At 30.8% G+C, this 26851-nt stretch overlaps 3 protein-coding genes across 7 annotated transcripts in view; 1 reads left to right on the plus strand and 2 right to left on the minus strand.

The window, feature by feature from the left end:
- Window positions 1-586: 586 nt before the first annotated feature.
- LOC122523696 (ubiquitin carboxyl-terminal hydrolase 16) lies at window positions 587-5470 on the minus strand. Of its 2 annotated transcripts, XM_043645613.1 has the most exons (10): window positions 5175-5466; window positions 4928-5020; window positions 4412-4826; window positions 3812-4016; window positions 3376-3543; window positions 2882-3103; window positions 2499-2758; window positions 2203-2414; window positions 1332-2110; window positions 587-1229 (listed from the first exon to the last, which is right to left on the minus strand). In XM_043645613.1, the coding sequence occupies exons 2-10, from the start codon at window positions 5007-5009 to the stop codon at window positions 708-710; spliced, it is 2865 nt and encodes a 954-aa protein (XP_043501548.1). In that variant the 5' UTR covers window positions 5010-5020; window positions 5175-5466; the 3' UTR covers window positions 587-707. The 2 variants fall into 2 exon arrangements, with proteins under 2 accessions (XP_043501548.1, XP_043501549.1); XM_043645614.1 differs by having other exon boundaries at window positions 2218-2414; window positions 4928-5470.
- Window positions 5471-7489: 2019 nt separating this feature from the next.
- LOC122523180 (midasin) overlaps window positions 7490-26851 on the plus strand; it is a 104958-nt gene continuing 85596 nt past the window's right edge. Inside the window, exons 1-14 of the mRNA XM_043644828.1 lie at window positions 7490-7518; window positions 11480-11713; window positions 11788-12848; window positions 12934-14417; window positions 14548-14815; window positions 14946-15127; window positions 15247-15433; window positions 15500-16150; window positions 16243-16720; window positions 16791-17163; window positions 17255-17572; window positions 17649-17957; window positions 18046-18270; window positions 18681-18809. Coding sequence (XP_043500763.1) covers window positions 11568-11713; window positions 11788-12848; window positions 12934-14417; window positions 14548-14815; window positions 14946-15127; window positions 15247-15433; window positions 15500-16150; window positions 16243-16720; window positions 16791-17163; window positions 17255-17572; window positions 17649-17957; window positions 18046-18270; window positions 18681-18809 — 5811 coding nt within the window. The 5' untranslated portion in view covers window positions 7490-7518; window positions 11480-11567. The remainder of the gene's footprint in view (window positions 7519-11479; window positions 11714-11787; window positions 12849-12933; window positions 14418-14547; window positions 14816-14945; window positions 15128-15246; window positions 15434-15499; window positions 16151-16242; window positions 16721-16790; window positions 17164-17254; window positions 17573-17648; window positions 17958-18045; window positions 18271-18680; window positions 18810-26851) is intronic.
- LOC122523179 overlaps window positions 21320-26851 on the minus strand; it is a 46694-nt gene continuing 41162 nt past the window's right edge. For all 4 annotated transcript variants that reach the window (XM_043644826.1, XM_043644827.1, XM_043644823.1 and 1 more), the window contains 7 exons: window positions 25346-25547; window positions 24656-24908; window positions 23891-24145; window positions 23658-23777; window positions 23197-23379; window positions 22618-22929; window positions 21320-22293 (listed from right to left, as the gene is read on the minus strand). In XM_043644826.1, the coding sequence (XP_043500761.1) occupies window positions 22117-22293; window positions 22618-22929; window positions 23197-23379; window positions 23658-23777; window positions 23891-24145; window positions 24656-24908; window positions 25346-25533 (1488 nt within the window). In that variant the 5' untranslated portion in view covers window positions 25534-25547 and the 3' untranslated portion in view covers window positions 21320-22116. The remainder of the gene's footprint in view (window positions 22294-22617; window positions 22930-23196; window positions 23380-23657; window positions 23778-23890; window positions 24146-24655; window positions 24909-25345; window positions 25548-26851) is intronic.

Consider the following 26851-nt stretch of genomic DNA (forward strand, 5'->3'; position numbering starts at 1 on the left):
CATTCTTTAACTACTTTTTTTTAAATATTTTAGTTGAAATAAATCTACGTCTGACGAGTTAGAATCATTTAAATATTTTCTCCATTTTCCTAACTTAAAATATATTACCATAATTCTAGTTCATAAGAAATAGATCTATTTTGAATTCTTAATTATTCTTTTTTCAAACAATACTTTTATTTTAATCAACATTACAACTCTTAATAATTCAGTTGAAAATGAATCTACGTTTTGTGAACTGGAATCATTTTAATTTTTTCTCATTTAAAACCTATTACAATAATTCTAGCTCACAAGACAATGTAATTTTTTTTCTTTTGTACAAACGATACTTTGAATTTAGTCAACATTTCAACTTTTAATATTTCAATTGAAAATAAGACTATGTCTTGCGAACTGGAATCATTTAAATATTTTCTCAATTTTCCTAATTTTACCTCACAAGACAGAATACGCTTTTAAAAAATAAAATATCTTGTAGTTTTTAATTTTATTTGGAAATATATAAATTAAAATACTTGTGAGCTAAAATTGTTTGTTTAATTGGCTTATGAATTTTTTTCCTAACTTAAAAATATCTATCCTATCTATGTATATAATGTATATAATATGTATAAATATATATATATATATACATATTATATACCGAGTGCATACAAATATTAGCTTCTAAACGAAGTTCTAATCATTAAATAAATAAACAAATTTCAAAGAATTCTTTCGTAAAATAAAAGGTAAGCTTGACAACTGTGTACAGTGTTTTCGTCAACTTCCGTTACCCGTGCATCAGAAACGTAATACCATTTGCCTGGTGGCGGTTCTATCGATTCAGCAATTTTGGCAGTCGCTTCGTCTGATTCAAAATTTATATCGTTGAACAACTCTTCAACATTTTTGCTATCTCTTGCAGGTAAAAATGACCACCTTGAATCATTTTGTTTTAACGGCATTCTCGTTTTCACATATGCAACGTAATGTCCATTATCAATCGTTGAACCGTTATGTTCAACAACGCCATAGAGAGCATATATTCTTGGTTTCTTGCTATTTTTACAAACAGGGGATAAATCAAATATCATTGGAAATGCGACACGTCTACCTACTTTTCTATAAGAAACGCTATATGCTTGAAATCGTTTTAATTGTAAAATTAAAACTGGTGGAACACAGGATATGTGGTACTGTTTGGTATGCGATGTTCGAACCATCTTAGTAAAATTTGGTTTAATCTGAAAAAGATAAAACAACAAGAACAATTAATTACAAATTCATGATAAAATATAAATAATATTATTGATCGTTTTTTAATAAAATAAATAGAAGTATTTTACCTTTTTTTCCGCTTCGGTGCATTTTTCGCAACCTACTTCGTTGCTACCGGACATTAATTCTAACATCGTAAATTCGTTCAAACAAGATTGTATAGAGTATTCATCCTTTCTTGGATATTTGGTAGGAGAATGGTGGTTATTAGTAGTAATACCCAATTGCGAGAAACCAGAAGTTATGTCGTTAATACCAACATTAACTTCTTTTTTCGAATTACCATTAGTCATTTTGTTTTTAGGTGAAACAGTTCGAACGGTAGAATTCGATGAAATTTGTTTATTCGTGACAGAATCGTCACTATTGTAAGATTTAGAATCTATCCTTTCTAATTTGTCTGTGTTTGGCACATTTTGAATGTCTAACAAAGAACTCGTAGGACTATCTTTGGATTCAACAGGACTGCTAACAGGAGTCGCTGTTAACTCCTGATTATTGTGATTTGTATTACTATCCGAACTGTGTCTATCAGAATCCGATGCAAGTAATGGCAATATGTCATTCATTGGTGGAAAAATTGAATCGTTTAAGGCACTGTCGTCAACAGTATTGCTATATAGAGACGTTTCCAAATTATCTATCGATTTATAATCCGGACTCTTCTCTACAAGTACATTCAGATTGTCAGGTGTAGTTGCTCTTTGATTACTATTAATTTGATAATTGGTAGGAGAGACAGGACTAGAAAAAGTTGAAGCCTTTTCTGAACTATATCCGGATTCTCCAACTTCTCTAAATATACCCTCTCCTTCAATATTATCTTCTATGTCTGCATCGCTCTCATCTGATGAAACAAAAATTAGAAAACATTAGAATCAAATTATTCAAGAATAATTCATAAAGAACAATCCTAAGAAAACATAAATCAAATTTTACCAGATTCTAACACACCGTTCTCTTCTATAATTTTAATTGGTTTCGCTAACATATCCTCGTAATAATGGTCGACGGAAATATTTCTATTCTTACGATTTTTTCTAGCAGCTTTCTTTTCTTTTTTCTGCTGATGTTTCGATAAATTGCTAACAGTGCTTGGATAACTGTTTCCTTTCATATCGTAGGTTTCCTCGAATAAATTATTTTTCCTTCTATAATGGAGACAACAAAAAATGTTAAACGAGATCTATGTATGTTAATTTTTTTGTTAAAGAGTTAAATAAATATCCATTTACTTAAAAGCAGGAGGTTGTGGTTTATCAGCCATGACCGGTAAACTAAGATCTAAAAATGGTTCCGTACATTGGGATGAATATGTGCATTTCAAACATTTTAATGTCGAAACTAAAGTTCCCCTGAATACTGGTTCAGGACCAAGTAATTTTTTATTTATTTGGCTACCATAAAACTTGACCTTAGCTTTGACGATATTATCTACAGTTTCCTGTGATTTATTTCGTACGTTTAATTCTTTTATAATTATCGCTTGATATCTCTGTAAAATAAAACAAATCATTTGATATACAAAAATCAAATTGTTCTATATTAACACGATAAGATAGATGTTATTATTATTAATAATTTAACTCATATGTATTTATATTTAAAAGTTTCTTACTTTTAAATCTTCATTGCGTACTACGTCTAACAAATGTCTGAGAAATTCATGTACGTCATGTTGTCCGCCGTCCATGCATTGCATAGATTTCTTTTTCAATACATTTATTAATTCTGTTGGACTGAAAGATTGTTGGATTTTACAATTTTGCATATCTTTCAAAAGTTTGTACAGAACTGAAGTAAATTGTCCCACTCTTTCCAATTCGGATTTAATAGGTGGCTATAAATATTTACATTTAAATAAGTAAATCAATATACATAAATTTATATATATTTTTTTCCATCTATTAACCCTTTGACTACTATGGGTGCATATGTATGCCCAGTGATATTTTTTTATCTTACTCGACACAGGCAAGTTACAGCGTTTTATTAAGACTTCAATATTAGTGCAAAAAATATATGAGTTGAGAATGAAAATGTTTTATTATGATTTAGCTAGTCAAAGTTATAGTAACTTGATTGTGCACTTTGTAAAAGTGTTAAACTTACTAATTCTATTTCTTCAGAATTAGGACTAGGTTTGAATGTTCCTCCAGGTATCACAACTTTTTCTCCTGGAGTGCATAAATTTTCCAATACCTTAACCAAATATGGTGTTCGTGCTAAGCATTGGATAACAGAATTAAGAAAGCAGGTATTTCCTAAATTATGTAAGCCCTATTTGTAAAAAAACAAAATTTATAAGTTATTAATATAGGTATATAGTTGATACAATTTATATAAAACATTATGTATACAGATATACAAGATGTCCCAGGGTTTACCAGCAAAACTACGAGAATATATTTTAAAAGTGGAAATAAGAGAAATATTGTTATTTAAAATTCGATTAGAAATGCTTTATTACAAAATTATAAATAAATCAAACTGAATTCTCTTATAATTTGATTGGTAACACCCTTTATTTATATATATATAAACTTACCATAACTTTAGGAAAGTTATTTATTGTTATGGTTATCGTGCCTTTTACATCTTTTAAGTTTGTTATGCTTGATACACCGTTTATCTTATTTATATTATTTGATAACGCTACTGTTGGTTTCCTCCTAACTGCATTCGTCATTTTTAATGACTGAGTTGCCATTGAAAATTCATTCGCAATTAACCTAGCTAGCTCTAGTTTTCTCCTAATAATAAAGTAAAAAAGTTTAGATATAATATGAAAAGAATATGAAAAAAAAACTGGTGTGCGTACTTATGTACGCACGTAAGAAGTTATACTTCTTTGCCGTACCAAAACGAATAAAACCTCAATAACCTCAAAAAAAACTTCAAAGAAAAAAAATAACTTAAAAAGAAAAATAATTATTGAAGTTATTCATGCCGTATACTTGAAATCGCTTTGCCGCGCGTCATAAATACCGACAAACTTCATGGTGTCGTTTTTCCAGACGCTCGGAACAAAATCACTCCCCATTACGTTTTCCCCAATGCGTCAAAAGAAGTATAACTTCAAAAAAATAAAGAAAGATAAATTAACAAAATTAATTCAATAAAGGAGATAGTATCTATTTATATTTACTTATTATTGAGAATAAGTTCCATTGAACATTCATAGCACCAGATAGTCCAATCCTTAATACTTATCGCGATATGATGAGGTTGCATGTTGTTTTTGTAATGCTGTTGAGCATGATCCTTATTTGTGGATCCACAATTTTGCTCACCGCAGAGCAGACATACCCAAATTTCCTGATCTGATTCAGATGTCTCGTTTGTTTGATCTTGCGAAATCTCTTTTACAATAGATTGTTCTTGTAAATTATTGTCTTTCTCAACAGATTGTTCTTGCGAAGTCTTATCTTTTTCAACAGATTGTTTCTGCGTAACCTGTTCCTTTTCACAAACCACACATTTATTCTTAATGCCATTTTTTTTAACGTTTTTTCTAATATTATTTATATTAAAAGACTTCTTCAAATGTGAACAAATTTTATCTACAAAATAGAAAATTAAATATTATTTTATTAACAATATCATAAATAAAACACATCAAATTTATAAGTTATATACAAAATATAGGAAACTATTTACTAACCTGAAATAGATTCCTGTGAAGAATTAGTGGAAGATCCTCCATTGGAACTACTATTGTGATGTTGTTTGCGTTTTTTATTCATTTTACAGGAATCTAATATTGATCACAGATTAAGATTTTGTAATGTAATAATAATATAATAATTAATATAACTTATGTTTCTTCCAAACTTTGCATACACTACACGCATACACAAATCCAGAAGAAATGTTTTAATTTGAAAACATTTTGTTATCGAATACTGCACCTTTAGACTTAAGTTATTTTATATTATTCATTGAAGTTAACCTTTGGAAACAAACTTACTCAAGAACAAATCTATAATCAAGTAAAAAATTTCCAACAACCATTATATCCAGAAATGTTGATTGATAATGACCCAGCATTCAGAAAGTTCTGATTATATAGAAGTATCCCCACTTCCAAAAATTCTACTAAATTTGTGATTTCTTAACCCTATAAGCCCTAGATGAGGTCGCTGCTCTACTTGTACAGGGTTGAATTTCAGTGACAATTCTATATGTTTTACTTTTGTAAAGTTGTCTGACTGCTGTCCATGAGGACAGGGAAAAACCAAAGATATTTCACTAAAAGAATATATTTTAAAAGTTTAAATAATAAGAAATACTTTTTTATAGAAACTAAGAATAAAAACAAGAATAGAATTACTTTCTCTGAAATCCTATTTTCGAGAATATCTAATTTATTATTTAATATTTGTTATATTAAAGAAATTTTTTTGTATGCTTACTGAATTATTACTCCCTCAAGAAATTATATACTTTCAATAAAATTGTTTCATCGTTAAACATTTATGGATAGGAAAATCTAAGATATTTTGTTATTATTAAGAAACTATTTATTTTTTACACCAATTGAATTTTTATTTTCTGTAAACCTTGCGTTCGTTTGCTGCAATTTTACTTTTTATACCTACTGATTTGATTTTTATTTATAAATATTGCAACAATAAATAGACTTTGTATTTCTCATTTAATTTTCCCTAGAAATTTAAGAACAGTTCGTAGAAACTTCTGATTTCGACCACTAAGAATTTTGAAAAGTTTCTGGAGATTTATTGGTTCCGAATGAACATCGACGTGGAAGATGATTGGTCAAAAAGCTTTACGCAGGTACTAAAGACCCAAGATATTGTGGCGTTGGCAATGATAATTACCACGTGGACAGTAGTGTTTTCCGTCTGATAAATGGACAATCTTAGAAACTTTAGCAATAATTAATTACGACTCTAAATTTATACGAATAATAAATGTAATGTATTTATTTGTACAGGAGCAATAACTAAAGCTCAATAATAATTATAATAACAACTTATCACAACTCGAATATAGACTAGAACATGTCCTATCAGCTGGAGGCTTTAAAAACGAACAGGACGAATAAAAGGTTTCCTACTTCCCTTTTGGTGAGACGTTGGTAGATAGATGAGAAAATCTCTTGCTCGCTTGTTGTGTGGCCGTCACACCAAAGCTTGGCGCCCTCGGCACTCTTACCGTCACGCCTCTGGTGGCGGAACTGTATACCAAAAAAAACCCACGTACATGAATAACCGCTGCTATTCGCTCTCTTCCTTCTCCCACCGAACGAGTTCACACGTACTCACTAGCAGCGACAGAAACGTGAACTAGTTCTAAACTTCTTTTTCCCTTTGAGGATTCGAGTTCAGTTCTCATATATTTATATACGCCTTTTTGCTACGTTTTTAATAACAAAATCTTCATATCATATTTCCCCCCGTGGACTTTTGTTATTTTTTGATATCTCAACTTGAACAGTGCTTAAGTTGTAGCAGCCGCTGTCGATAAGCAGATTTACTTTATCCTATGCGACGACTCGTCGCCGCAATCCTCCCCGCATCCTCCCCGCCCATCCTACCGCTCCTTCTTTGGGCTACGCTCTTTACCGCTGCACTCTCACAGGTAACAACGTTCTTGTTTTTTACTTTGGCAACCGCACCACGTGCAGAAACCATTCTTGTCTCTATTCCGGCTCTCATAAGGGTGCATTTTATTTGTGAAGTTAATTTGTTAGATTTTTTATTAATTTAATATTTCCAAATGACTACAAACAATTGTTGAATTTCTTGCATTCGAAACTCAATTTACTCGCACAATTATTTAAATTCAATAAAATCAGATGAAAGTTACCGTTTGCTCAAATTTATTTTTTGGTTAGAATTACTGACGTATATTATTTAATTTTTCTATTATTTCTTAACCTCCCCCCCCTCTTCACACCCCCCCCCTCTCCCCTTCCCCCTCGCTTCTCCGTTCCCTCCCCCTCTTTCTTCTTTCCCCTCGCCCCCCCACCCCCCCCCTTCCTCCACCTCCCTCCTCTCCACCCCTCCCTCCTTCCCTCCTCTCCATATGAGAATATTCTTCAGATATTCGGCTGTCTATTTTCAATCCAAATGCACAAAAAGACGAGAGATTGTTTTCCGACTTTATTACTGGTTCTCATAACTTCAGCTATTCTCTCGAAAAACACGTTTTCTGATCCTCGTTAACTCTATCATAAAAGACTTGTGTTGTTCTTCTAAGGCTAGTTAAATTAAATCCCGATTTACTTATGTAGTATAAATTTTATTAATTTTAGTTTTTAGATAAGTTAATTCCAAGGGGTTTATCACGCAGTTTGCGAGGTCAGAAAAAGTACGTATTTCCATTACTTTTTTCTTAGAAAAATTTTCTTCTTACTCCCCCCCCCCCCCTCCCCCCCTCCCCCCTCCCCCCCCCCCCCCCCCCCCCCCTCCTCCCCCACCTCAACCCAAAAAATTGTGGGTAATTCAAATAGAAGTGAACTTTTGGCATACAATAGGCTTCGTTCTGCCTCTAAAAATATTAATCTGCCCCACTGCTCGCCGGTAGATGATTCCTCGGAAAACGTTTCTAAAAAAAGCCGTTTGGCGGTGATCTCCATTTTGGCGGTTGGATTATCCGAAATTAAAAAATATGGTGGATTCTTTTAAAGGATAGATTAATGCAGGTATACGAGAGGAATTTTAAAAATTTTGATTTTGACAAAATGGCGTCTATTGAAAAAGTTGTGTTGTTTTTAACTAAAATTTTCGCTCTAAATTGTTACAAAAAAATAGTAATAATTTTTTTAAAAATTATTCCTTATACTTAATACCTGAGGAATATATCTAAGAAGATTGTGTAAAAATTTGAAACCGATCGGTTAAGCCGTTTTTGCAAAATCGAGATCACCGACATTGAAAATACCGTATTGAGAAAAACGCGTTTAAAGTTTCAAAGAGACGTTTACACTTCTTCTTCTTCTTCATTCTTTAGTTTAGGCAAGTTGCCTGTTTCGTAACGACGTTTTTCTGCCTATTGCACTGTTAAATTGTCGCACCATCGTTTTCGTGGGCGTCCCGTGCTTCTGCGGCCAACCGGTGACTTATCCCGTGCAATTCTGACGATTCTTCCGTTGTCCATTCTGTTAATATGTTCGTTCCATTCTTTTTTTTTTTTTTAGTATCCATTCGTTAACGTTCTCCACTTTGCATGTTCTTCTTATATCTTCACTTCTCTCTCGATCCAGTAGTGTTTTTCCAACTATTCTGCGAAGAACTCTCATTTCGGTTGTCTCTAGTAACTGTTTCGTTTTCGCTGTGTCTGGTCGAGTTTCTGCGGTATATGTCATAATAGGTCTTACCATTGCCTTGTAGATTCTTGCTTTGGTTTCTATATCCATGCTTTTGTTTCGCCATATTGTGTCATTCAAACAACCCGCTATTCTGGATGCCTTCATTGTCTGTTCTCTTACCTCTGCTTCAACATCACCATACCCTGAGATTTCTATTCCTAGGTACTTAAATCTCATTTCCTGCTGAATAACCTTCCCTTCAATTTCCAGTTTGCACCTTAACGGTGTCTTTGACGTTGTCATGCATTTAGTTTTCTGGGCCGATATCTTCATATTGAATGATTTGGCTATGCAGTTAAATCGGTGTAAATAGACGTTGTAGATCATCCTCATTTTCGGCCACTAATACAGCGTCATCAGCGTAGCATAGGATGGTTATTTCTTCGTTGCCCATTTTATATCCTTTTAGTAGTCTTACATTTCTTATTATTTCGTCCATAATGATGTTAAAAAGCAGGGGACTTAGGGAATCCCCTTGTCGGATACCACGACCTGCATCAATCGGTTCAGTCAAGGCACCATTTATCTTTGCTTGGATCTTATTGTTTCTATAGATGTTCTCTATGGTCTTGATAAGATTATTCGGAATTTGCCGGTTATAAGGAGGTGTATAACATCCTTTAATTGCACACGGTCGAATGCCTTTTCCAGATCAATGAAACACACATATGCTGGTCTGTTGTATTCAATTGATTTTTCTGTTATCTGTCTTATGATGAAAACCGCGTCTGTGCACGATCTACCTGATCTGAATCCCTGTTGTTCGTCTTCTAGATTCGTTAAGCTGTTAATTTTATTCGTTATAACTTTGTTGTTAGTTTCAATGAAGTGTTTAAAAGATTTATTCCCCTGTAATTTGTAGGTAGTTTTTTGTCTCCTTTTTTAAACATAACTATAGTTGCTGGTTCGCCATTCATCAGGTATTTTGTGTTGGCATAGTATTTTTTGGATTAGGAATGTTAACTGTTGTGTGAGACGTTGGCCACCATATTTTAGTAATTCGTTTGGGATGCCATCTTGCCCTGAGCTCTTCCTATTCTTTAGTTTTCGAATAGCTGTTTCTACATCACTGGACTCAATTTGTATGTCGTTTTTAGTTACTATTTCTGGCGTATTTAGTTCCGCTTGAGGTTCTTCTGATTTATAGAGTTCTGTTAAGTAGTTAATCCAGGTTTCTCTTGTGATCTGATTTGTTTCGATCATTTCGTTGACCTCCTTTCTTTGATTTCTAATAAATCGCCAGATTTGTTTTTGGAGTCCATAGAAGTCACTCTCCATTCTCTTCGAAAAAATCTCCCAATGATGTTGTTTTGTTTGCCTTACTAATGTCGCTGTTTGATTCCGGATTCGTCTATACATTTCGTATGATTCAGGTGTTCGTAATGTCCTATAGTTAAGGTATGCTATTTTCTTTTTTTTGCATATTTCCTTAATCTCTGGGCGGAACCAAGGAGTTTTGATCATTCTAGCCCGGTTTTTTACAGCTCGTGTTCCCAGGGCTTCATATGCAGCTTCTAAAATGTTAGTTTTTAGTTTCTTCCAGGCTGTGTTTATATTATCCTCTTCTTTTATTTGGTTTATTTCGATTTTATCCTTCAACCTGTTCTCATATAGTTGTTTAGTTGGTAAGTTCCATAGTGACTCGATGTTTATTTTCGGTTCTTGGGTTGCTCGGGCAAGGTTGCTTTGGGGTTTAAACTTCATTCTTATTTTTGCTAGTAGCAGGCTATGATCGCTTCCTACATTCGCGGAATTTAACGTCCTGATATCTAGTATTTGGAGTGGTTGGACGTATCTATTGGTAACAATATAATCAATTGTTGACCTGAAGCCTCTGGTGTTGCTGTATGTGAGTTTGTATTGCTCTTTGTGGTTATAGAATGTGTTGTTAATCCTAAGCTCGTTAAATGTGCACAATTGTGTCATAAGTTCTCCAATATTATTTAACACATTTTCGTTGAACCTTTGTTTTATTCCAGGTATTATTTCATTTCCGATGCGAGCGTTAAAATCTCCAAGGATTATTATTTGTTGGATATTTGGTAATAATCCGACTATATTTTGTAGCTGGTCGTAAAAGGCTTCTCTTTCTTCTTTTGGTTTGTTATCTTCTGGTGCATAAATTGACACTATATTTAATTTTTGGTCTTCTGTTTTCATTTTTACCACTAATATTCGTGAAGATATGTAATCACACTCTTGTATGTTGTTTTTATATTTCTTGGATACTGCGATGGCTACCCCTTCTTTTGCCTTGAATTGTTTTTCTACACCACTATAGATCACTAAGTAGTCGTCGTATTGTATTTGTCCTTTGCCTTTCTTTTTGGTTTCTTGTAAGGCGCATATATCAATTTTATTATCTTTCAATTCTTTTAGGGTTTCTTGGTCTTTATTATTAAATGACTTGATGTTCCAGGTAGCCAGACGCATTATGTGTTCTTTTTTCCAACTCTTTGTCCTTTTTTTTGCTTGGGTCGTCATCTTTGAATCCGTCCTGCTCCGAGGCAAAATCTCGTTTCTATGAGCAAATTTCTTTTTTTACGTTGGGTAGGGAGCTAGCCTGATCCAACAACCTTTCTCCTTTTCCCGGGCTTAGGACCGGCAACATGATCGCTGATTTCGATGCTCCCATCGATCATGCAGGCGGAGTTAGACGTTTACACATAGTTAAAAATTTTTGTTTGCAGCTTACATGAAGTGAAGAATATTTGTCGGATCGATTTGAAATTTTCAGAGAATATACTTAAATATATGTACATTCCGAAAATGCAAAAAAAAAAATCGATTTTTTGAAAATCCTAACTGCATATAACCCCTTAAGTTTTAACAACATTATTTTTCATTACTATAAGTTATTATGTATATCTTATTGTTTAGATACGTTTTACAATATTTTAATCATCATCCTGCACCATTCGAGTTGCAATTAATTACACCAAATAAGAAATCAAAGTCTTTCGATATCATGGAAATTGAATTCAAAGTAACGGATTACGATATTGTATTAGCTAGTTATCAAATTTTATCAGCGTCTATAACAGATTTTAAATACAAGTGGAATTGGTCAAAATTTTATAAGTATTTGAATCATGAAGACGATAAAGTCAAATGGTACGTTTAATTGATTTTTAAGAATTATTTAAATAAGAAAAAATGTGTTTTTTTATCAGTTGATTATTTTTCAGGATCGCTTTAAAATGCATCAGTATAATTTTGGGGATGGCTGAGAGCGTTCGTTTATCTTATGCAAGAAAACTAATCGGTGATATAAAACCATTTCTTACTGAGCATGAAGAAAGCTATTTGGAACCATTTGCTTTAGAAAATCCATCAAATAATATGGATAAAATGAACGATTTATTTCAAAGTCTACCATATGTAAAATTAGCTGGTAACGTTTTGTTGCCAGTATTTAATTCTAATAAAGTAGAGAGTGATTATGATGCTTTTGTATTGACAGACACTGTAAATCAAAATTTACAGAATTTGGCTGTGGCACTTTCATCTAGAAAGTGTATTTGTTTACAAGGTCTAGTTGGTTGCGGTAAAACAACTCTAGTCGAATATTTGGCACGCATCACAGGACATGATTCATCGAATTTTTTTAAAGTACAATTAAGTGAACAAACAGATTCTAAAATGTTATTAGGGATGTACAAATGTACTGATATTCCTGGTGAATTTGTTTGGCAACCAGGCATATTAACTCAAGCAGTGATTGCTGGTAAATGGTTGCTTTTAGAAGATATTGATAATGCTGCGTTAGACGTCGCAAGTGTTTTAAATAATTTATTAGAAACTGGAACACTCTCTGTACCTGGTTATAGAGATAATATTTATGCTAAAAATGGATTTCAATTATTCGTTACACAAAGATTGATGCCATCTACAACAGGATTTAAAAAACAAATTTCAGGCGCATCAAATTTGTTGCAGAAACATTGGTTCTGTATAGACATCCAGAGTTTTACAATTAGTGAATTACTCAATTTGATACCATCTTTATTTCCTGCATTAGAAACTGTATCATCGATATTAGTAAACACTTACTTGAATTTTTCTATGGATAGTCATACAAATACAATATCGAATGTACGATTTAATACTGGAAGACTGATATCTACCCGGGATCTTATGAAATGGTGTTCAAGAGCCATCATAGACTTCAATGTTTCTTCGCCTGATTCAACTTTAAAAATTTTTCAAGACGCTATTGATATTTATTGCTGTTGTATTTCCAATGCAGGTTAGATAATCATTATTTATATTTATTTTTTTTTAATTATCTTTTTTTGCAAGAATATAATTAAATTTAATTAATTTTCTTTTAGAACAAAGATTAGATGCGATTAAATTGATCGCCTCTATGCTTAAAATAGTGCTTGATAAAGCAGAATATTATTTTTATAAACATACACCTCATATCAACTTAAATTCAGATTCATTTATAGTTGGTAGAGCAAAATTATTACGTAAGAAGTCAGAGTACGCAAGGATGGCAGAGATTAAAAATAATTTTTCTTTTACCAGACCAACTGTTTGCTTACTTGAACGTATTGCATGTTGTGTCGTTCAGAAAGAACCAGTATTATTAGTAGGAGAAACTGGTACAGGAAAAACAACTGCTATACAATATTTAGCACAATGTACGGGTCATAAATTGATCGTAATTAATATGAATCAACAAAGCGAAAGCGCTGATCTTCTAGGAGGATACAAACCAGTAGAATTAAAGTTTTTGATATCACCAATTAGAGAAGAATTTTTAATCTTATTTCAATCGTACTTTGCACTTGAACCAAATCAGAAATTTTTGAAACATATTGCATCGTGTTATAAACAAGAACAATGGAAAACTCTTGTAATTTTAATGAGACATAGTACTAATGCAGCTTTGAAAAAGTTACAAAAACAAGAATATACCTTAACTGGAAAAAATGAAACGAAAAGGAAAAAGAAACACGACGGAGATGAAATGAATGAAAACTACACAGAAAATAATGATTTGAGAAAGAGATGGGAACAATTGGGAGAGAAATTAGAAAAGTTGGAGTTACAAGTAAAGGCTCAATATTCGTTAGTTTTTTCATTCGTAGAAGGAAGTTTAATAAAAGCTTTGAGAGAAGGATATTGGGTATTGTTGGATGAAATTAATTTAGCAAATGCTGAAACATTGGAATGTTTATCAGGATTATTGGAAAAATCATCTGGATCGTTGTCCTTGTTAGAACGTGGTGATAACGAGTCGGTAGAAAGGCATCCAGATTTTACAATATTTGCTTGTATGAATCCAGCAACTGATGTTGGCAAAAAAGATTTACCAGTTGGATTGAGAAATAGATTTACCGAATTTTATGTTGATGAATTAACGGAACGTTCTGACTTACAAAAGCTCGTGCATTCGTATCTTAAAGGTATGACTTTGTCTGTAGATGAGAAAGAAAAAATTGTTAAATTTTATTTAAAAATAAGAAAAGCAGCTGCCAATACGTTACTTGATGGAACTGGACACAAACCGCATTACAGTTTGAGAACATTATGTCGTGCGTTAAGCATAGCTGCGTCAAATCCTTGCGGAAATATTAAAAGATCTTTATACGAAGCTTTTTGTTTAAGTTTCTTGACACAGTTGAATTACGATTCTTATCCAATCGTACAAAAAATGATTGTTTCTGCTATTTTGGGTGAGAAAAATTTTAAAGCAGTAATTGGGTGTCCTATATCTAAACCAAAATGTGGAGATGATGAGGATTACATATGTTTCGAAGGATATTGGGTTGTTAAGGGTACTTTAGTTCCTCATAGACCAACTAATGTGAGTATTTTCTTTTTTTATTCATCTATTAATGTAAATATATAAATAAGTATATACAAATAATATAATTATTTTTTTAAAAGAAGTATTTTTCTGTTCAATTTATATTCTATTTATTAATATTTTTCAGTACATTTTGACGGAAACTGTTAGACGAAATTTAAAAGATTTAGTACGAGTAGTGTCTATTGGAAAAATACCTGTTCTGTTACAAGGTGATACATCGGTAGGAAAGACTAGTTTAATAACATATTTGGCTAAAGCTTCTGGCCATATTTGCGTTCGGATTAATAATCACGAGCATACTGATCTGCAAGAATACATTGGAAGTTACGTTGCTGATGAAACAGGAAAATTGGTATTTAGAGAAGGTATTTTGGTAGAAGCAATGCGTAAAGGTATGTTAAATTAATATTTTCTTTTTTATAAATACACCTAATTCTTTTGGTGCATGATATTTTAAGAAATGTATGTATTTTCTAAAAGAATGTTTTATTTTTTCTATATTAATAATTTTATATTAATTAGGACATTGGATTATATTAGACGAATTAAATTTGGCACCAAGCGATGTCTTAGAAGCATTGAACAGAGTTCTCGACGACAATAGAGAATTGTTTATCCCAACAACTCAGCAAGTTATTAAGGCTCACGATAATTTCATGCTTTTTGCTACACAAAATCCACCTGGATTATATGGCGGTAGAAAGGTAACTTAGAATTACAGAATGCATTTAGTAATTGGATTGGATTTTAATCGCACAACAAGAATTAAAAAACTAGACTACAAGATTTAACATTTAATTCCCAAATTTATTTTTCATCTTAGGTATTGTCACGAGCATTTAGAAACAGATTCGTTGAGTTACATTTTGATGAAATTCCTCCCAATGAATTGCAAATAATATTACGCGAAAGATGTCAAATGCCTGAATCCTATTGTAAACAAGTGATCAATGTTATGACAGATTTACAAATAAGACGTAAAAGCACAGCTGCATTCGCTGGCAAACGAGGTAACATATTATTGTTAATTTTATGTAACGTATAATAATTTATTATTGAAAATATTATCGATACAGGTTTTATAACGTTACGCGATCTATTTCGATGGGGTGAGCGTTATAGATTAGCACCAAATATCAGTACTGAATTGTACGATTGGAGTCAACATTTAGCGGACGAAGGATATTTAGTTCTTACTGCAAAAGTTCGTAAAACGGAAGAAGCAGACGAGATTATAAAAGCCATAAAGAAACATTTAAAACGTGATGTTCATCCGGATACTTTGTTTTCTTTAAACAACAAAACTTCATCAGTTACCAAACATATATTGGAAGAACTTTTAAATACAAATAATGAACGTTTTAATCATATTGTTTGGACTTATCATATGCGTAGAATGGCAGTGTTAGTTAAAAAATCCTGTCAATTTAAAGAACCAGTTTTGTTAGTCGGTGAAACTGGTTGTGGTAAAACTACCGTGTGCCAATTAATAGCTGCATTGAATGGGCAAACATTACGAAGTATTAATTGTCATATGCATACGGAGTCCTCTGATTTTCTTGGTAATTTAAGACCAGTTAGAGAACATAATAATTCTGACAATTCCAAACTTTTCGAATGGGTCGATGGTCCATTAATCATTGCTATGCAAAAAGGCGATTTTTTCTTAGCCGATGAAATTTCTTTAGCTGATGACAGTGTTTTGGAGAGATTAAATTCCTTACTTGGTAAGTATTGTAATAAATAAAAATTTAATTCTAATGTAATTGTATTAATTTTATATTAATTATGATTTTTTTTTTAAATTAATTTCGAATAGAACCCGAACGTAGTTTATTATTGGCTGAAAAAGGATTGAAATTAACCGACGAAGATGACGACAGTATTATTGTAGCGGATGATAAATTTGTATTTATTGGTACAATGAATCCTGGTGGAGATTACGGGAAAAAAGAATTGTCGCCGGCGCTCAGAAATCGTTTCACAGAAATCTGGTGTGAACCGTGCGTAGAATTAAACGATTTAAATGACATAATAATACACAATCTTGATGATAAATTATTATCTTACAAACAATCTATCGCAAAAGCGATATTGCATTTTATTAAGTGGTTACCAACAACTGATGTAGGAAAAAGATTAGTTGTCAGTATACGTGATATTTTAACGTGGGTACATTTTATAAATACATGCACGTGCAGCGAGAACACTAAATTAAATATTAGTGATGCGTATTATCATGGTGCATGTTTGACTTATATCGATAGTCTTGGATCAGGATTAACGAGTTTAGAAAGGTAATTATCAAATGATATTTATTTTTATAAATGTAAGAATAAAATAATATTTGAATTTTTATTCTTTTAGATCGCCCAATTTAATAGACTTCAAAGCTGCTGCTTTGAACTACATAAAACATCAAATAAAAAATACATTGCACTCTGAATTATCAGAAGAATTTGATAACAGTACCAGTGTTTCTTCTAATGATGAAACTAATATGTTTGGTATCTCACCATTTTATATTACAAGAGGTTCCCAAACCATACACGAAGATGTACAGTTCACATTTTTACCAAATACTACGAAATCAAATGCATTGAAACTTTTAAGAGCATTGCAGTTGAATAAACCAATTTTATTAGAAGGAAGTCCGGGTGTCGGAAAAACAAGTATAGTTAGTGCACTGGCTAAAGCATCGGGACATGCATTACTTCGAATTAATTTGAGCGACCAAACGGTGTGTTACTTTACGCAAAAATATTTTTATGTTACTTACAATTTATTTTATTGTGTATTTTATTAATAATTATATTTTGTATTTTTTTTAGGATATTTCTGATTTGTTTGGTGCAGATCTTCCTGTAGAAGGTGGTCAAGGTGGCGAATTTTCGTGGAGAGATGGACCATTCTTACGAGCTTTGAAAGCTGGCGATTGGATTGTATTAGACGAATTAAATTTAGCTTCTCAATCTGTATTGGAAGGTCTTAATGCTTGTTTCGATCACCGAGGAGAAATTTATATACCTGAACTTGGGAAAACATTTTCGATAAAGTCAGGTACTAGATTATTTGGGTGTCAAAATCCATTAAAACAGGGCGGCGCTAGAAGAGGTCTTCCTAAGTCATTTTTAAATAGATTTAGCCAAGTAAGTGTATTTATAATTAACTATATCATTAATTAAACATAAAATAAATAAATTAATTGCATTAATTGTATTACAGGTGTTTATTGATTCTTTGACTGAAAGTGATTTAATGCTGATTCTAAATGTACAATTCCCTGAATTATCTACTGAATTAATTCATAAAATGGTTACATTTAACAGTAGATTGACATCAGAAATTGGTGTAAATTGGGGTTTCATTGGTTCACCATGGGAATTAAATTTGCGAGATATCAGTAGGTGGTGCGAATTAACAGTCAAAATATCAAAAGATTGTTTGAATAAACAACAAATGTATTATAATCCTGGAAAGACGATGGAACTTATTTATGTCAGTCGAATGCGTACACAAATAGATAAAGAAAAAGTAAGATAAGCAGATTACTTTATTTTTGTATAATTATTTTTAATAATATCTCACATTAATAATATATAACATTAAATAATACATTCAGGTTCGAAAAACATACGAAGAACATTTCTCGATAGAAAAATATCCACTTCCACCATTGGAACCTTCTGTATACATTTCAGAAGATACATTTTATATAGATGATGTAACAATACCTTTATCACCAACCACAATTTATAGTAATTCCAATTTGTTAGTACTGAGGGATCAATGGACGACTTTAAAACAATTAATCCAGTGCGTTCAGATGAATTGGATGTCTATACTTGTAAGTAATTTTCTTTTAAATATACAGCAGGATCTTCATTAATCGGTTCGTGTTTATCCCATCGCTTAGTTAACTGGTTTATGTTTATCCTATGTTTCGTTGTCTTATATTTGTTAACAAACGTTTGAAGAAAGTGGTGCAATTTTAAATTGGGCGCTACAATACCTAGAATAGCACGACGATGTAATAAAAGAAAATTTAGTACGGATGAAAAGTTTGGATAAAAAAGATTTTTTAAGCACAAATTTAATATACCAATTAAAATGTGCACGGATAAAAATATAAGAACAGATAAATATTATTTTGTAATGCATATCCAATACAATTTTTTATATATATTCAAACACGTTTTGTGGAATAACGTATTTGTATTTATTTTTATTTATAATCTTATGTTTATTTCATTATAGGTTGGTTCATCAGGATGTGGAAAGAGTAGCGTGGTTCGATTGCTAGCTAATTTAATAGGACAAAAACTGAAGTGCATTGTAGTTAATTCAGCGATGGATACAACAGAAATTTTAGGAAGTTTTGAACAGGTTAGTGATTATTTATAATTCATTAATTATACAGTGTCCCAAAAGTTGCTTTAATGAGAAAAGAAAAGTTAAACGAAAAATCAACGTTGTTTTATTATATCCATTTATTTATATATTCATTATATTATTTAGAATTATATTACAATCAATATTTATTATATTATTTAGGGCTATATTACAATCAATATTTCTTATATTATTCAGGATTATACTACAATTAATATTCATTTATTATTAATAGAATTACTATAATTTGGTTTCTTATTTCAAGATATGAGTCTCCGGTTGCAGTTTTTATTTTTTTTTAAATTATAAGTAATGCTATAATTTAAAAGATTTGCTAAAAAATAATTTTACCATTTTTTTTTAGTTTGGTAAAGTAACTTTTGGGATACCCTGTATATTTATAACTAATTCATTGTGTTTGAAATATTTTGTTAATACATGTTTGACGGAAGATACAAATCCACGTCTTCCATTTTTCCAAGTTTTTGGTTTAAGACTAAAACTTTCTCTTTGGTTGATCATTCGGATCAAAAATGAATTGTGGTCTAAATGTTAGCCATTAATCTGAATTAAATTTTAAGATTTTAGCATAGAAATGATTTCGGTGATAATGGGGGGTATCAAAGTAGTCAAAAGTCAGTAAATAAATTATTTCACGATAAAAATTCATATAAATCAAATAAATACGCACACGTACAGATATTACAAAATAATTTGTATTCTGTACTTGTAATATTCGTCATTTATGTATAAAGATTGAAATTTGTTTTTTTTTAATCTTCATCTAATTATTATTACATAATCGTGTAATAGTCATACATATATATAGTAATAGTTGTACATTGATATGCATTTGACTGCTTCGTAGCAAATCGTATGCTATTTTAATATCAGTTTTTAACATTTTCTTTTCTTTTCATTTCTTCACCCTTTTATCAATTTATTTATATATTTTTGGTCAACTCGTATTTCCTTTTAATTATTAACACATTCGATATTTTTTTTAATTTATAAATATTTTTCACAGATATTCGTTAATTAATCCTTCTAATTGATTATAATTTTCTTATAATTTTCATGCTCTTAAAAGTATACAAAATTTAGGAAACACAAAAATCAATAAATTAAAAAATACTTCTGCGAATCACTGTAGTTATCAGTTGTATTCCAGTTTAGCCTAATTTCAGGGATGGTTTCAATACACTAAAATAAGAACAAAAGTTTATAGAACCATATACCTGACATGATTTTGTTTTCAAATTATAGCAGATTTTGTATTATATGCGTTGTTACATGATTTTTATACAAAACTGTTCACAGTGGCCATCCCACTTAGATTTTTGTTTTATAACGTAATCTATACATAATATAATTTTCAATATAATTAACGTAGTTATATAATACTTTTTATTTATTTTATTTTATTTTATTTTGTTTTGTTGTTGCTGAGAGCAAAATTCTAGGACATTAATAAGCGATCACAGATACATTTAGATATAATATTTAAATCGTAAGATAATTTTTGTTACTTAAAATACTATTAATTTATTTACAAAGGAGGGAGGGGAAGATCGTTTTTTTCCTTTTATTTTCATTTATATTTTTTTTTCTTTTTCTTTTTCTCGGTTGTACGAATATCTATATCATATAAAATGACGTAAAAGCAAAGTCAAAAAACTTTCGTTAGATCTATCAATGAAAATTTCAGTCTGTTAATCCACTGATTACGTTTAATGCGCGTATTTTGTTTTGTTTAGGATTAGATTAGTTCGTTTTAATTGTTGCGATCGTACGTGCTATTTTTATTTCTTTTTTTGTTCTTTTTTTTTTTTTTATTTTCCCTTATCGATTCTATTAGTTACCGTTCTATTAAATGTTATACAATATAAATTGAGTGGAAGTTAATTTACAAATAGTATGAAACTATCGATCAACAGGTATATCTCATTGTGTAATGTATAATAACATCGGCCGATAATGATTTAATTTAACATTCAATAGCACGCTCAATAGTGAACATTATAAAAGCTATCAATTTATATAATGATATTTTTATATATATAATACTCTATAATTTATATTTATTTATTTATTTATATTCTATTATATTATTAATACTTTCGAAACCCCCCAATTTGAAGTTTCTTTTATTTTATGTTTATCGGTATAGTTTATACTTGATTAAAATTATTTAATATTAATCTACTTTAATTTCTTTTCATTTCTTTTTTAATGTTTAAATTATTTAACAAAAGAAAAAATAATACATCGAGATAAATGAAATCGTACTAATTTTTAGGATAATATTATGAGCATAATTTTTTCTTTTAATATAATTGAATATCTTCGAATATGTTTCTTTTTTTTTTTTTGCGAAATAATAATAAGATTTTTGTTCGTTCGTTTTGTTCTTGGTTAAAAAAAAAGATGTCCAACACTTTCCTGTTCTCTTGCAGTAAAATAAGATGAATAATATTATAATAAGCGTACTTTTTTCCATTCTCTTTTTCTTGTCTATAATTTTAAATTTGATTTTATTCATCCCTCATAATCATTTCTTTCGTGACTAAACATTTGAATAAATTTTGTTGTTGTTGTGTGTGTTATTCTTGATTAATTTTACGCGAATAAAAATTTCTGTAAAAAGTTATCATTCGTTGAATGCAAGAAGAGATATAAATAGTATGTTTCGTGTATTTCTTTTTATCTGCAAGTATTTTGCATACACACATATAGAATTATTTATCTAACTATAGGGTTGTATAGGGATGCTTTTTTTTTGTTTTCTAATATTACAAATATTTTTTTTTAAATAAGTTATATGACACACACACGTATTCCACGTTAGATAATTTTGGAAAGATAACAATGTCTCGATAAAACAATCATTTTAAAATCATAATTTTATTACTACTTCGATTTGTAACGTACTAACTTTCGATTAGTTTAATTAGATTCTACGAATTTATGGATCTTTAATCGATTAGGTCTTCACGATTACGTTTTGTTCTATAATCCGATTAGAAAGATATATTCATTTCTTACGAAATAATATATTGGGATAATTCATTCATTTTGATGATGTAGTTCTTCATTAATTAGATAAGATTCTTTTTTTTTTATATATATACAGGGTGTTTTGTAATAAACAGGATATTTTTGTGTCCCTTGTTCATTTCTGAAGTGGGTCCCACATATTACGAAACATTCCGTATATCATATATAAATACGTATGTGCACACATATAGAAATAAAATCGTATGTCATATTTATAATAATTTAATATAGTAGATGAACATTTTTAATCGTTCGGTAGATCGCTGCTTGTAGGACTCATCGTCATTTGTTGATCGCTCAATTGGGGTGGTGGTGGTAATAAAAGACTCGGTCTTCTTGATAATTCTTCATCGTAAAGACTCGACGTACTACTCTTCGATCTTGAAATTAAGCTCCATGGATCTGGTGGTATTTGATCGTCCTGTTAAATTAAAAAAAAAAAAAAAAAAAACCCCATTTCAAGGCCGGATCACATTTTTTAATGCAAATTAATTTTATCAACAATAATTCTATCGATCATTATTTTTTAATATATACATATATATATGTTGACTAAATATTTATATTAATTTATTATCAAATTTTTAGCATCAACTTTTTATTTGTTTTGATGTGATAAAAATTAATAAATAGAAACACTTATCTCTATTTATTTAATTTTTTATATTTAATAAGGACTAGAATTTGTGTTGATAGATCAGATATTGTTTGTAGAAATATATTATAGGAGTGAAAATATATTTACAACGATAAGATGTTTAGCGGTCGGTGGTAAAGGTGGTTTCAAAAGTGCAACGTCGGTGAGATCACAAGCAGCTGCAGATATAGGTTGTACTAAGGGTGGATCCGGTGGTGATGGTACGTTCAATGGTTGTTCATATCTTGGTGACTGCACACTTTGTATAGTATTATTTGTCGTACTACCTAAAATCCAACGTGCTATGCTCTCGCAACAGGTACAGCAAACATCTGACATTCCTTGCCTTAAACCTCGATGCAGTGTCAAAAATAAAGCTGGATTTACGAATGCGTGCACGTAGGCTATATGCAAAGTAACCTTTAACAAAAACACAAATTTGGTGTTTTTTTTTATACTTATCAACATTAATTTCAAATTTAGTTTCAAATATTTTAAGTAAAAATAAAAAAATTTAAGACACAATATTTTATTCATGGTGAATCAAGAAAATTAGGTTCACATTTTAGCATTTTAAAAAAAGTCCAAAATATAAAATATAACAAATATTATAATAAATAAGATTTAAAATTGAGTTGTAAAAAGGTTCTTGAGTTAATTTCGGGGAAGACAGATTGCACATTTTACCTCGTAACCAAGTGCGTTTCCTATGACAGGATGATGCACTAGCGTGACGAAAAATAATGGTCCCCAAAATATCACGTACGCTGCTGTAATAACCAGGAACATTTTTACCCTTTGTACACCCTCTTGTTCCATTCTTCTTAAATAATTTCGCATCTTTCTGTGCTCCTCTAAAGCACTGCTTCTCTGAAAATAAAAATTAGACAGGTTGTTCTTTAATTTGATGATACAAGCAAGCAATTTCTATTGTGTTGATTTATAAATAAATTCAATAAGCGTATTAAATAATTAAATTAAAAACTTTGACGATAAAAAACATCATATTTATTGATTTGATTAAATAAATAAACGCCATTTTATCATTGTTTATAATAAACGAATCGATGGAACAGAAATTTGTTTAATTTTCAGTCACTCAAAATATAATGCTTCGATTAAAAATAATAATTAAAATGAAATTTTACTTTTGGTGTAACTGGAGTTCGAGAATCGTTCGTGTCATCTTCACATTGAACAGTACTCGATCTTCTTTGATGAGCACCGGTGACGTTGACCAATGTAGTAACAAGACCAGCTACACGAACCTAAACAAATATTTGAACAAAAATATTAATCGATCATTTATGATTTATAATTTATTTTTTTTTAACATCATTAAAAATCATTTTAAAGGAGAGTGGTATATGTGATTACGTACAGCTTCTACATTAGCTTTAGTCAAATCTCTGTGTAGTTTTCGTAAGTGAAATAGAGTGAGGGCCACGCAAATGATATTAATGACAATCCAAAGAACATTGAGAATATAGTGACGAAAGGGTCCATGCACCAATGGACAACTCGGTGCATTGTGTCCACTTTCCGTGTTAGCTGCCAATGCACCGCTTAGAAACGTAGGACCAAGATTTATGGTTATGCTAGCAAACCATATCATGAAGGTACCAAATAGTACGCACTGAAAATCAAACATACATACATAAATCAATAGACATCACAATTTTTTAACGTTATTTATCGCGTCTCCCTGTTATCGACGTTTAGAGGAATTATTATATTTTGTTTTCTTTTTTTGTTTTTTCTTTTTTTATACGAGAACAGCAGGTATGTGGGAGACTAAAACAAATCAACGCATGTACATTGTTCGGTCATTTGTTTTAATCAAACATGATAGGAGATTGTAGAATTTGTATCGAAAATTTGGACATGATCGTTAGGTATAATTAGCATTTTCATGTGTTCATAGCATTAGGATTAATTTATCGTTCGAAATTTGGGACATTTGTCGAAATCGAGTTTCAATTACGTTTATTAAATCTCAAATATAAGCCAATTGTGGTTTGTACTTCAATTGGTTATCATCGATTATCGAGGAAACCGCGAAACGATTTGATCGGAATGTTTGATCATTTTTAATTCAAATTTTAAATTAGGATGATTATAATTCGTCGTGATATTATCGGATTACCTGCGGCGAGTCCATAAGCAAAGGAGCTGTTAATTCAGCTTCCTCGTCGCTTTCTGGGAATACGGGACTATCGTTTAAAACAGTTGTGAGCATATTCACTGTTGAAACAGTTACAAGTAGTAGGAAAGCTGTCTCGACTAAAGAGCATTTGTTAACTGGTTGACAATTCAAAATACTCGAACCCAAGGGCAGTAATATTGCAGCTCTTGCACAATCCACCATTGCTTGATGGAATAATAAGCCCTGAGACCATCTGAAAATTCATCTTATTTGTAATTCATACGTTTTATATGAAGGATCTATATTTACGTTTAATCTCAATCCTCTGAGTGTATGCTAGAACTATGATATGTGACAAAAGTAGGCCAACTACTACTGGGAATAATGCTTCAGGTATTATGCGTGACTGAATATTTAAATATTGTTTGGATAATCGATTGTTTAATCTGTTGAAGTCTTCAACAAATGTTACATTTCGATTATGTGATTTTAATTTCTGATATTTTTTTTTTGAACCGCGCGTTGCTTGTATATTTTTGTATTTTTTTTTTTATTGAAATTAAATAATATATTTTATTAAGGTTTTTAACGTTGCATTAAATTATCAAGTATATATCAGGTTCACTTATTCGCCAAAAGAATATTATTTTTCGTTTTATCAAACATTATTTTTCTTAGTTTCCAAAATACCTTCGTAATTGTTGTTTTGCTAATATCAACGACATGAGTATAATATTTGCACCCATTCCAAGAGCACCAAGGCTAAATATAACGGTTGCTTCTGCAACACCACCGGGATGACACTGGAACACTTTAGTAGCGTTGGATGTGACATTTCCGGAGGCACCTATGCCGAACCTTAAATTTGCTCCTATCATTGCCACCGCTGAGCCTGTAAAAACATAACAAAGACAAAGTTTTGATCGATTTTAATCAATCTCTTCGAAATAGAATTTCTAAAAAAAAAAGAGTAAAAAGCTATAATGCATAAAAGTTACTTTATTTAGGGGTCAGTATTATTCAACATTTCGGTTTAGCAGTTAAATTAAACAAATAGTCAAAAGAATTTATATTCAAATATCAACCTCTTAATCCTAAAGAAATAAACAGGAATCTATCAAAAACCTCTTATCTCATAAACAGTATAAGTCATTAGTTTTTATTTTATTTTTAATCTTACAAATCACTCTGAATCTTTTACCCGAGTTTATCAATGACAATATATCTGAAACGTGTCTGAAGTAGGTATTTTTTTGTTTGTATTTTTTCCTCTATCAGATCATTACCGTTTCCTTATTACTAATTGTAGACAGAGGAGTGGCGTCTGACTGTCTGCTGCTCCAGCTATTACCATTACAGTCCAATAACAAGATTATTTTTTTTACTTGGACACGATCCTTTAGTCGTCCAATTGTTTTATTATTCCTTTTATCCATTAATCTCTCTCCTCTCTCTCTCTCTCTTCTCCCCCTCTCTCTTTCTTTCTTTCAAAGCTTTCAGGTAGAAAGCCATTAGCTCGTTATTACCAAGGACCCTGTAGTACTAACTTTCGAGTTCACCTATTATACTATTACAACAAAGGATCCAAACAGCTGTATATTGTCGCCTATAGCTAAATGACTCGTCAGCTTCTCGACTTACCCTTAAGGCTTTTCATATTATTCTCTCGTATTTTGCGAATGATTGCATTATCGATGAAACCGAAGAGAGAATCTCGGCTATTTCCATCATCCAGTGAAATTTCTGGCCACGTTTTCGGTATGCTCTAATCAACCACTTCAGTTACTCTTGTTAATAACCGAAGGCATACTAAACTTCTGTTGCTATTGGTATTCTAATCCGTACATCTGTGTCTTTGATTTTAATCTAACTTTAGATGTTAGTCAAATTATTGTAAATTTATCATCTTTTTGTTTCTCTTTTTTCTTACTTCTTTTTTTTTTTCTTTTCTTTTTTGTTTAATGTTCAGTAGGTTATCGAGTTTTTCTCGTTGTTTAATAAGTTTTATTATTATTAATAATAATTAATATTAGTTTTATATCGGCTAATGCTTGCTATTATTACTTTTTTTTACATTTAGTTGTTTAACATATTTACTTATGTAATGATTTTAATGATTGAAAAGAATTTGTTGAATTTATAATCAGTTTTAGTATCCATAATAAGGATTAAGTTTATTGCACAACTAAAGTGTAA

The sequence above is a fragment of the Polistes fuscatus genome, unplaced genomic scaffold, assembly GCF_010416935.1.
Source record: "Polistes fuscatus isolate 324 unplaced genomic scaffold, CU_Pfus_HIC Scaffold6, whole genome shotgun sequence".
In the NCBI taxonomy this organism is placed as follows: domain Eukaryota; kingdom Metazoa; phylum Arthropoda; class Insecta; order Hymenoptera; family Vespidae; genus Polistes; species Polistes fuscatus.